Source organism: Cynocephalus volans, chromosome 1 (assembly GCF_027409185.1).
Source record: "Cynocephalus volans isolate mCynVol1 chromosome 1, mCynVol1.pri, whole genome shotgun sequence".
Lineage (NCBI taxonomy): Eukaryota > Metazoa > Chordata > Mammalia > Dermoptera > Cynocephalidae > Cynocephalus > Cynocephalus volans.
The window spans coordinates 32,330,029-32,341,535 of NC_084460.1; the positions used below are offsets into that span (position 1 = coordinate 32,330,029).

Below are 11,507 nucleotides of genomic sequence, written 5' to 3' on the forward strand. Positions count from 1 at the left end.
TTAAAAACACACAAAAAATTTGTTTTAATTTAAAAAATTTTTAAAAAGGGGCTGACCCCGTGGCTCACTCAGGAGAGTGTGGCGCTGGGAGCGCAGCAGCGCTCCCGCCGTGGGTTCAGATCCTATATAGGGATGGCCGGTGAGCTCACTGGCTGAGCGCAGTGCGGACGGCACCAAGCCAAGGGTTGCGATCCCCTTACCTGTCACAAAAAAAAAAAAAAAAAAAAAAAAATTTAAAAGAACTTTTTAATCCAATTTGCTGCATCCTCAGTGCCCCTCCAACACTCATCCAAATACCTTTAACAGCCTTTTATGTAGTCTCCCACTCTGACCCAGGCCCCCAAATAGCAACCAGAGTGACCTTTTTTTTTTTTTTTTTTTTAGTTTTTGGCAGCTAGTTGGTAAAGGGGTCCAAACCCTTGACCTTGGTGTTATCAACACTGCACTCTAACCAAGTAAGCTAACCAGCCAGCCCTAGAGTGATCTTTCTAAGATACAATCACATTCTATCACTTCCCCTACCCAAATCCTTCCTTCCTTTCTTTCTTTTAAAAAGTTTTTGCTTTATTTATTTATTTATTTATTTATTTATTTATTTATTATTTTGGCAGCTGGCCAGTACAGGGACCTTCTACATGATTCTCTCACTTCCTTCCCCTACTTGGGGCTTCATTACTTACCATTAGGCCACAAGGTTTCATCTCCTTGAGTGCTCTCCCCCTTCCTTTCCCTCTTCTCCTTCTTAACACCTACCCTTCCTTCAGAGCTCAGTCTTCCCTGACCCTACAGCTCACATTACCCATTACACATCTTCACTGTGAGACCCAGCAGAATGAAAACTTACCTTCTGGCCATGGGTTAGGAATTCTTCCAACATTCCATGATAGTGATCAGCTTGTCTCCAGAGGCTGCATGCCAGCAGGGAGTCTGTAAAAGAGGTTTTGTACCAGTGGTACACTTCCAAACTGGAGTTAGTTGGTTAGGATTTACCACTGCATTTGGGAGGGAAACTGGTTCAGAAAGGAGGCAGAGTTGGTAAAAACAAGATCCATGTGAAAATTAGGACTACAGATGTGCATACATAAACGTGTATGGTCCTTCCACCAGTTCCAGACAGAGAAATGTCTGTTGCAATGTGTATCTCCTGTGGGGTCCAGTCCCACTCAATCTACTGAAACAGGATCTTGCGATGGATAGCACCAGCTATGGTATTCTGGAAAAGCTCCCTAGGAAATTCTGTTGCTCACCTAAAGTGAAGAACTACAGGTGAACGTTGAAACTGTGCAAAAGATGTTCTGACCTTATTTATATTCTCTAAGACTTACAGCTTAAGGGCTTAGGGAACATATTTTGGAGTCAGACAGACCCAGGTACTAATTAGGTGACTTTGGGCAAGTTCCTTTGCCTCTATAAACCCGCTACACAGAAGTAACGTGCCTTGGTGTCTCGACTTATTACATAGCACAGGGCGCATGGCACCACGTGGAGGGCTTGTTAAAACACTGAGATGGGCCCCAACTCCAAAATTTCTGATTCAGTAGGTCTGGGATGTGGTCGATAATACACACTTCAACTCAGTTCCCAGGTGAGGCGGCCGCTGCTGGTCTGGAACCACTGACATAGCCACAGTGAGGACTCAACAGATGAATATTCAGGTATCCTGATGCCTAATAAAATACTTTCTCTCTCGTATTTCCCCTCTGAGGAGTCCTCAGTTGGTTCCAACTTGTTATACAGCCTTAGAAAATCATTTCCCCTCTTGGGGTTTCAGAGCTCACATTTGCCAAAAGAGGATGCTGGGCGAGATGAGACCCTAAGTTATTATAGAAGAGTTAACATCTTGGATAAGGTTCCACAGAACTTGCAGAGTTAGGGGAGAAGACGAGCAGGGACTAAATCCTGCAGGGCAGCTTCAAGCTCCCGGGTAGCAAAGTGTGTGGGCTCCACAGACAAGTAGGTCGCAAGGCCGCCTCACGAAAGGCAGGACCGCCTCTGCCCTGGCTGCTCCGGAGACAAGCCGTGGCTAATTGGGAGATGCTCACGTCCAATCTCCGCTTTCGCCTCAGATGCCGCTCGTCTCCACAGTGCGTTCTCGAGCTCGTGTCGCCATCCGCCCCAAGATTGTCCCTTCCCACTCACCCTACGTACGCCTGGCGGAAGCTTGCCATCACTTCCGCTACGAGTAGAGCGCTTGCGCCGAAGCGGCGGCCGCTCGTTCACTAGGGCTGTGCAGCCGTCGATTGGCTGCGTGGGCACGCGGCGGGGGACGCGCGGCGCGGCGCTCCCCTCCCTCCACTGCGCCTGCTCAGTAAAGCGAACAGAACCCGGCAGCTCGGCCAAGTGAGAGGAACTGCAGCGCGCCGCAGGACCAGACCGTTGAACCTGCTGCTGCTGTTGCTGCCGCCGCTGTCCCGCGAGTCGTGACTTGCAACCCCAGATACCGACTCCCTTTGGCTCGGTCCGGGCGCCCCAGGCCCGGCCCGGGCGGCGCGACGGGAGGATGAGCGGTGGGCGGCGGAAGGAGGAGCCGCCTCAGCCGCAGCTGGCCCACGGGGCCCTCAAAGTCTCTGTCTGGAGCAAGGTGCTGCGGAGCGACGCGGCCTGGGAGGACAAGGTGCGGTGGGTTCTGGCGAGGGCTCAGGTTCGAGGAGCCGGCTGGGACTCGGGGGACGGGAGGACGGGCCGGGCCTCCCTTCGCCCCAGTCCGGGCGCGATCGAGTGGGGTGGTGGGGCGGGTGGCCCCAGGGTGCCGGGGTGAACTTGGCGGGCACGGGCCTAACAGCCAGTCTTGGAGCTCACCGCGGGGTGTCCGAAGGGCGAAGCCTCCTGGTCACGCGGAAGCGGCGAGGAGGGGCAGAGGAGTTGTCCGCGGGCAGGACGTGTGCCTGAACGGTGTGAGTGAGCTGAATCGGATTGGGCCTCCGCCTTTTATTCCCAGTAGCATCTTAACTAAGTTACTTATCTTCCTCTTGTTAACTGTTTAACACAGTCGTTAGCAGTTGCGGTGACAGACTTCTACTGAATGCTTTCTGTGTGCCAGGTGCTCTCCACGCATAATCTCACTTAATATTCAGAACAGCTTTGAAGTGGGGTACCGAGGTGCATTAAAGCATTTAGCACATAGGGAGGATCGCTAATGGTGAACTGCCATTGCTTGTTTAATGAGAAAGACCGAATACTTTAAAGTGTGAGTGTCGAGAGTGGAGACTTGAGACCATTTTCTGGGGTGAGCGTGTGTGTTGGAGAAAGAGAGGAATAAACGCCACCAAATGTGTGTGAGAATTGGTTGGGGCTTCAGGATGTTCTTACCGGTCACATTCAAAGGATCTGAATGTGGACACCTCACAACTCTTGTCACATCATATGAAAGGAACCATCACAGACAGCTTGATTCCAGAGCGTTTGAAAAGAATATTGTACTTTCAGACTTTCCTTTGTTTTTCTGGACTGCTGAAGTGGGTTTTTCTTCCTGGAATTCCTGTAAGGGGGGATGGGAGGGCACTTCCTGAAGGTGCCCTTGTCCTGCCCCCAGCCCTGCCCAGCTCTTGCAAAACCTGCAGTGTCTTTCTGATCTGCTGTGTCATTTCTTTCTTTCCTTGTATAAGGACTGGTTTCCGGAATCTAGGGCAGGTGAGAAATTGAGCCTTCTGTGTCTTTCTATGAAATTTAGGTATGCTGGCCACCTGTATCTAGAACTTTTATTTCTAATTTTCTCTTTCCTGTGTGACTTATTAAAGACCCATTGAACAGGAAAATGGTGCTAAGTTGGTTAACAGTCAGCCCTTCTGGCCGGGGTTTGTCTAAGTCTTTTCTGGTCAGCTTAGAGTTATCTATGGCCAGTAGCACAATGACTGTCACAGCCGTTTTGTTACAAAGCATTTCATTTATGAAGCTTCTTTAAAAAGAGGTGATGCAAGAACCACATACAATTGCTCTTGTTGAAAAAAGATGTGTTTAGCAGGAAGTTTTTCTGTTCCCCACCTATGGCTGTCCTATGGCACCCACTCCAGATAATGCATGCATTATCTATCTGTCTTTTCTACAGGATGAATTTTTAGATGTGATCTACTGGTTCCGACAGATCATCGCTGTGGTCCTGGGTGTCATTTGGGGAGTTTTGCCATTGCGAGGTTTCTTGGGAATAGCAGGGTAAGTGTTGGGTGTCCTGCATTTTCATGGTATCATTTCTTTTCAAATAGACATTTTGTTTCTCTTTTATGGAAAAGGCCATTGCTACTTTGGAGCTGTGTGTGTGTATAATGATTAAGGCAAAGAGGTGGCCCCACGAAGGCGCTCCTGGGTCTGGTGTAGCACTCCTTAGTTCAACAGGTCCAGGATCATCTCAGGTCAGGCAGGTTACCTTCTTGAAGGCTGTGGCAGTTCTTTCATTCATGGGTCCAAAGTGACTTCATGCAAGAGGCTACCACATTACTTATTGGTGGCATGCACTATGGTTCTGGTGTGACCTTTGTACCTGTGGAAGTTTGGGAAATTAGAGGAACCTCTGTACTTGATGACCATCTCCTTTGTGCCTGGCAGTATGCTGGATGTGCTGAATCTTGGCTTTAGCAGAAGTTATTTCAGGTCCCTACATTTTATTTTATTTTGCTTTTTGGCAGCTGTGTGGTACGGGGATCCGAACCCATGACCTTGGTGTTACAAGGCTGTACTCTGATCCTACATTTTAAAAGCAGCCCAAAAGTAGGAGATTGGGTCCTTCACATTTACTATGCTCCTGTGGCCCGTAGCAGTCACTTGATACCATCCTCTGGTCATGGCTCGGTATATTAACAAGCCACTAGAAGTGAGTCCACATACCCATCAGATTGAATTAAAAAGATGTGTGGGGGCCGAGCCCGTGGCGCACTTGGTAGAGTGCTGCGCTGGGAGCGCGGCGACACTCCCGCCGCGGGTTCGGATCCTATATAGGACTGACCAGTGCACTCACTGGCTGAGTGCCGGTCACGAAAAAAAAAAAAAATGCAAAAAAAAAAAGATGTGTGGGAGTTGTCTTATGATAGGAATCATGGGCAAGCTATTATGGAATTAGATAGGAGGGCCTGGCCTTTTTTCACACAGAGAATACAAACTGTCATGGATTATTTAGGGGTGGTCATATCTGTTGTTATTCCCTTATTCTAGGATAAAAGGGGTGAAATATATTTCAAACATTTGAATTGCCTGATTTCTCAGAAGATAACCCAAAGGAAATGTACAGTCCTCTCCTAACTAAAAAGGTTTTCGATTAATGATACTTAGCAAGGCATTTTTACAAAGAAACCAGTAAGAGTTTATGCTCTGCCTGACCTTAGCAAAGCAGACACGTGAAGACTAAGAGTGATAGAGGGCTTCCCAGGTTGGAGGTGGGATAGAGATACGTTTTTAGAATGTTGATCACCGTGTTTGAGCTGTCTGTGAGAGAAAAGGCAGGCAGAGGAGGATGCCAGAGGAAGGGAGAGGGCATCCTAAAGGTAAGAGGATGTTTCTCTTCTACCCATGGCCACTCATCTGGGGGAGGAATAATGCAGGTTCAGAGCCCCTGTACCTGTCTGGTCTTTTGGGATTCTTAAAGGATTTCTCTGCAGTTACCCAATCTAGGAATAATATAACAAGGACTAGAGCTAGTTCAGTGTCCATTTCACTGTGCCCAAATAGACTTTTTTAACTTTGTAGAAAGCTCTAAAGTCAGGTTCTATCTGTGCCACTTTGAAGCTACATAATTTTGGGCTTACCTTTCTGAGACTCAGTTTCCTCATCAGTAAATGGGGGTAATAAGAGTGATTGATAATGTGAATTATGTGAGAGTGCAACTAAATTGCTAAATGTAGTGTTTGGCACATCATGGGTATTCTATAAATGGTTTACTGCTGTAATTATATCATTAGCTTTATAAATATAAAGAGTGGTAGGGCTGAGCCTGTGGCGCACTCCGGGAGAGTGCGGCGCTGGGAGCGCAGCGACGCTCCCGCTGCGGGTTCGGATCCTAAATGGGAATGGCTGGTGCACTCACTGGCTGAGTGCAGGTCACGAAAAAGACAAAAAAAAAAAAAAGAGTGGTAAAATACGGCTACTGAGAAAACCAGAAATGGGATGTTTGGGAGTGAATGCACCTTGGAGTGGCTCACCCATAGTGCATAGTGCCACTTTTTCACACTGCCTGTTTTCTAGGATTCAGTCCCACACTGTCCTTCCAGAGCAAGTTTCTCTCACTCCAAATGAATCCCTTCCTTCCTTTTGGTTGGCACCTTTTCTGTGCTCTTGGAAAGGGCCAAGTACATTGATTTTTCCACACTTGTCCCCTCTCTTCCATCTGTATAACCCAGCTGCCTGGGCTGAGGGCAGGACTGCTCTGGTGCTCGTTTCTGTTGACCTCCTCTCCTCTCTCCACTTCCTGCTTTATCTGCCCTCTGTCCCAACCCAGACTTGCTTCTCTTCAGTTCACTCTATTGTAGCCACCAGTTAGGTCCTGTTAAGATAAAACCATTTCCTCGGGTCTTATTATTTATAATTTGCCTGAGAACTGACTGATGGATCTGCTCTTTCTCTTGAGGTTTTGCTTTAATGGAGAGGGGCAGTGTCCATTCCCTTTTACTCAAGGTTCTCTGAAGAGCTTGACACATGATTTGTAGGTTCTCAGTGAATTCTTGTTAAAAAAATTTTAAAAACTGTAATGAATTCCATTGACCCTTGAAAACAAGGTCATATATTTCCCTTAGTATGTATCCTTCCTGCCCTGAAAGCAGGATATTTGTTAGAGATTCATTATTTTTTTAAAATTCTCACTGGAGTTTTTAGGATAGAATTTTTTTTTTTTTTTAATCTTTTTTGTGACCAGCCGCACCGCGCTCAGCCAGTGAGCGCACCGGCCATCCCTATATAGGATCCCAACCCGCAGCGGAGCACTGCTGCGCTCCCAGCGCCGCACTCTCCCGAGTGCACCATGGGGTTGGCCCTAGGATAGAATTTTTGAAAACACATTTAAGAGTCAGTCTTTTTCATTTTCTTCCCACCCCCAGTCTAGCATGTTCATTTCTTTTCTTCTTCATATACAAAATAGAAATTATGCCCATCCAGGGCTGGCCAGTTAGTTCAGTTTGTTAGATCCCCACATAGGCCAGCTGTCAAAAAAAAAAAAAAAGAAAGAAAAAGAAATCCCCATCCTTAAATCTGTTTGATCCTTTCCTAACCCGTTCCCCTTGACCACCAAACATGTGATTTAAATGCCTTTATTTCTGTGACTTCACTTTCTACTTAGTGTAGAAGCAGGGCCTATGTCAGCTCTTTTCTCTCTCCCTGTCATCCCATTCCCTGAGTCTCCAGTCATTCTCCAGCCCTAGTTTATTATCTGAGCCTCACAGTGACATTTCCAGTTCCCATTAGTAGTCTACATCGAGTCATTAAGTCAGCCTGTCCATAATGAGACTCCTGGCAGAGGGAGGTGGCCAGATTTGGCTGGGTCCCAAGATTTCTGGCAGAAGGTAAGGATGTGGACGCAACATGGCCAAACCAAAGACTGAAGTCCAGGAAAACCTTGTGTTCTTCCCGACTCTCCGCTCTGTTACTGGAGCCATTGTACTTCCAGGCCCTCAGGCTTGAAGCCTTTGGGGCTTCTTACTTCCTCCATTCAGCCACTTACCCAGTCCCTGTCCTCAAACTTTATCTGCTGTCACATCCTGAAACATGAGTACAAATATAAACCAGTCTCCCTGTCCCTTCCACTCATGAGAAAGCCCATACTCTCACTACTCACAAACTAGACTTCCTTAAGTTTGCACATCCTACCCCATCCCACTCAGCTCAGCCAGCCTCAGGGTCTCTCCCAACCCCTTGTATGCTGATTTATACTCTGCACCACTGCACCACCCTTCCCTATACCAGCCCACACTTCATCCACTGGGAGGAACCAGTTTTTGTGTTTTTCCATCTCATACTTTCAGAAGGGATGTGGCCTGAGACACACAATTCCCCATTAGATTAGATGCAGTAAATGGAAAGATCACAAAGAAAGTCTTGATCACTTTATGAAAAAAGATCAGGAGAGCATGGTGATATATTTCTGCTCACTGTATCCAATTCCTGCATCAGCTAAATTCACTGTGGGAATCAAATATCCTCATTGGGGGTGCTCACAAACCACTGGATTCGACTCCACTCTCGCTGCCACTCTTAGCTCCCTAATAGATGGTGGGCTAAGGGCAGGAACTGTCAAATTCACCTCTGCATCAGGTGCAGTAGCAGACGGTGGACATCCAGAAATGGTCTCCTGTTCGGAATTCTGCAGGGGGCATGTGCTAGTGCTTGCTTAACTAGGCCATGAAGAAGCAGTTTAATGTATGTCTGTCCCATGGCTACTCCTCAGCTGGAGCTACTTAGAGGCCTATGTCAGGTATTGGTCCGATTTGGGAGAGCTCAGCAACTGTTCTTACTTCAAGGGGGTTTAGAGAACTTCTGTGTACTTTAAAAAAGTTTTATTTTGTGCTTTTGTTGGGTGACTAAAAAGAGTTGCTCCTTTAAATCTCTAGCTCAGCCATATGGGCAGCTCTGTCGAGTGCCTAGGCATATCTACATTTTATTTCACTTCCTCTGTAACACTCTTCAGTCAGCTTCCGCATTTACAGATGAGGGAGCTAAGACCCATGTCAAGAGATTTGTATAAGGTCTCAGTACCGTAAAACATTTGAGCCCAAGTCTTCCTGAGCCTGAAGCTTGTTTCTCTCCAGGCCACCCCCTGCCTGGTGTGGAGACACATATATGGTTAGCTGTGGAACACAGTGAGTGCACTAATAGGTCTGAACCATGGTGGTGGGAGTTCTGAGTCTTCCAAGCTTATGCTTTGTGTTTGTCCTCCCTCACTCCAGATTCTGCCTGATCAACGCAGGAGTCCTGTACCTCTACTTTAGCAACTACCTACAGATCGATGAGGAAGAATATGGTGGCACATGGGAGCTCACAAAAGAAGGGTTTATGACATCTTTTGCCTTGTTCATGGTATGTGTAGCTGATAGTTTTACAGCAGGTAGTGTTCATTTCATGAGGTGTCCATCACTCAAGGGGACCCCACTGTGTAGTTGGGTTATTTTCCAAAAGGCTCCTGAGGCTGGAGAACATGCCCTTTTCTGAGCCATATTGTCCCCAAAGATGTGGTGTGCTGTACTGTACAGTCTCCCTCTTATGTGCAAATCTAGGGCCCATTGTCAGCTTCTACTTCGATTTTCAACCCTGCCTACATATTAGAAACTGGGAAACATTTAATATACTTATGGCATTATTCATAATAGCTAAACAGTATAAACCCAAATGGCCATCACCTGATGGATGGATAAATAACACATCGTGTATCCATACAGTAGAGTATCAGTTGGTCATTAAAAGGAGTTAAGTACTGATACATGCTACAACCTGGATGAACCTTGAAAACATTATGCACAGTGGAAGAATCCAGACAAAAGACCAAATACTGCATAATTCTGTTTATGTGAAATGTTCAGAACAGGCAAATCTGTAAAGATTAGTGGTTGCCAGTGTCTGGGGGATAGGGGGAGATGGGAAGTAACTGGGAATAGGTTCTCTTTTGGGGGTCTGTTAATAGTGATGTTTGCACAACCCTGGGTATTTACTAAAAACCTAACTGTACACTTTTAAAAAGGGTGAACTTTATGGAATGTGAATTATTTCAGTTATTTTTTAAAAAATTATACACACATCCCTGTGTGTCCAGACCCTAGCCCACACCAATATGAGTAAAATCAAAATCTTCAAGAGGGGTGCCAGGACATCTACGTATATATATATATATATATATTTTTTTTTTTTTTTAAAGATGACCAGTAAGGGGATCTTAACCCTTGACTTAGTGTTGTCAACACCACGCTCTCCCAAGTGAATCATGGGACAGCCCTTATGTATACATTTTCTAAAAGTCCCAGGAGTTTACAATGGGTAGGGAGGTTTGAGAACCTCCACTTTGATTTGGACCTAAGTATGTTTTTGTTTTTATATTTGTTGTTAATCTTAACACCTGCTGGCAGTATGGTGTGCTATGTGTGTATCATTTCCACATCTGTGTCTCCATTCCCCGGGGTTGCTGTGTGGTAGGGGGAGGAACTTGTTGGGGATGGGGGGAGTCCTCTTGGGTGCAAAGGTGGGCAATCCTGGGCTCTGTTAGAGAGCTTGATTTCAGTGAAGTAGTTTTGGTCCCCAAACAGATTGTACATCAGATAGCCCCTGGGGAACACCCAGAAGTATACATTCTCATCTGACATTTTTGTTTTGTGGATTTGGGCCTATGTTGACCCAGGTGACCTACAACCATTCCTTGTCTCCTCTTTAGGTCATTTGGATTATCTTTTACACTGCCATCCATTATGACTGATGGTGTACAGCTCCCACCAGTTCCCTATCCAGTGCAAAGGACCCTTTTAATTACAACACATAAACATGATTGTTGGGGCACTCCACCCACATGGAACCTGGAAGACCAACCCGTGTTTCCCGGACTGAGAATCAGTGTGTTGGGCATCAGTGTTTTCTACAAGGGTTGTGACCTGAAACTTTTTAAAGAACCATCCACCTTTGGGGGAAGCATTTCTGAATTTGTCCATCACCAACCATCTCTCCTTGGATACCATCAGCATGTAACAGCCGTTTGCCAAGTGGAGCTGTCATTTAGTTTGATACACGTCTGGATCTGGATGAAACATTGTCTTCCTCAGTCCTTCATCAGGTGTACAGGTTTTAAACCATCAGTGGCATTTCAAGTCTTCTAAAAACAGTATGGCGATATGTGCGTGGTCCATAGCACAGTATAAGCAGCACCTAATAAGTTTCCATTGTAGAATGTTTTCAGATACTTGAATAAATCAGATCTTCGACAGCCTATTGATGACACCTGGTAAAGCCTTTCCCACCCCACCTGTAGCCTCAGAAGCCAATATAAGGAGCACCAGAGGCGGTGTCTCCCCCTCCCATCCCTCCTCCTTCCGTTCCCTGCTCCCTTAGCAGCTTCAGCCAGGCCTCTTTCTCTTTATGGGAAGCAGGAACATCAAGGGCTGGAGATGGTGTACGCTGTAGCCTTGATCATGGCATTGTACAGAGAGGGTTTACCAACTCCTGATGCCCCTGCCCAGCACTGAGAGGGGTAACTGGCCTCACTGCAGTGTGCTAGGCTTAGGAAGTGTCATTTTGCATTTGGCCACAAGATGGCAGGGTCAGTGTGGCTGGGAAAGCTTGGCCAAGATTGAATAAACCACAGAATGACATAGACATCTGAGAGCTGGGGCTGTCCAGAGAAGGGGCTTGCTGGGGGACTTTTGAGGACCTGGGCTATCAGAGGTCTTTCTCTTTGCTCTGGGGGTCAGGTGGAGGCTGGCCAACCCAGGAGCTGCTGTGGTGGTAAACCATCTGTCCACTCTGCTTTCCTTTTCCTTCTAGGCCACACTCCTACTGTCTGAGGTATGGTGGTGGTCTGAGTCTTGTCACTTTTCTTAAAATGATTTTTTTCCTTCTTG

General features: G+C 46.6%; 1 protein-coding gene and 1 long non-coding RNA gene across 2 annotated transcripts; one reads left to right on the forward strand and one right to left on the reverse strand.

Moving 5' to 3' along the window:
* Positions 1-2,128, reverse strand: LOC134361365 (uncharacterized). Its single transcript, XR_010021402.1, has 3 exons — positions 2,043-2,128; positions 845-927; positions 1-200 (listed from the first exon to the last, which is right to left on the reverse strand). It is a non-coding gene; the product is annotated as an uncharacterized LOC134361365 (long non-coding RNA).
* A 104-nt stretch (positions 2,129-2,232) lies between these two features.
* Positions 2,233-10,876, forward strand: RAB5IF (RAB5 interacting factor). The gene is made up of 4 exons (XM_063100966.1): positions 2,233-2,614; positions 4,046-4,149; positions 8,859-8,988; positions 10,331-10,876. The coding sequence occupies exons 1-4, from the start codon at positions 2,501-2,503 to the stop codon at positions 10,370-10,372; spliced, it is 390 nt and encodes a 129-aa protein (XP_062957036.1). The 5' UTR covers positions 2,233-2,500; the 3' UTR covers positions 10,373-10,876.
* Positions 10,877-11,507: the final 631 nt, after the last annotated feature.

Coding starts and splice junctions, on each gene's coding strand:
- RAB5IF (XM_063100966.1), top strand. CDS start 2,501: ATGAGCGGTGGGCGGCGGAAGGAGGAGCCGCCTCAGCCGCAGCTGGCC. Junction 2,615..4,045: donor ACGCGGCCTGGGAGGACAAG/GTGCGGTGGGTT, acceptor TCTTTTCTACAG/GATGAATTTTTAGATGTGAT. Junction 4,150..8,858: donor GGTTTCTTGGGAATAGCAGG/GTAAGTGTTGGG, acceptor CCCTCACTCCAG/ATTCTGCCTGATCAACGCAG.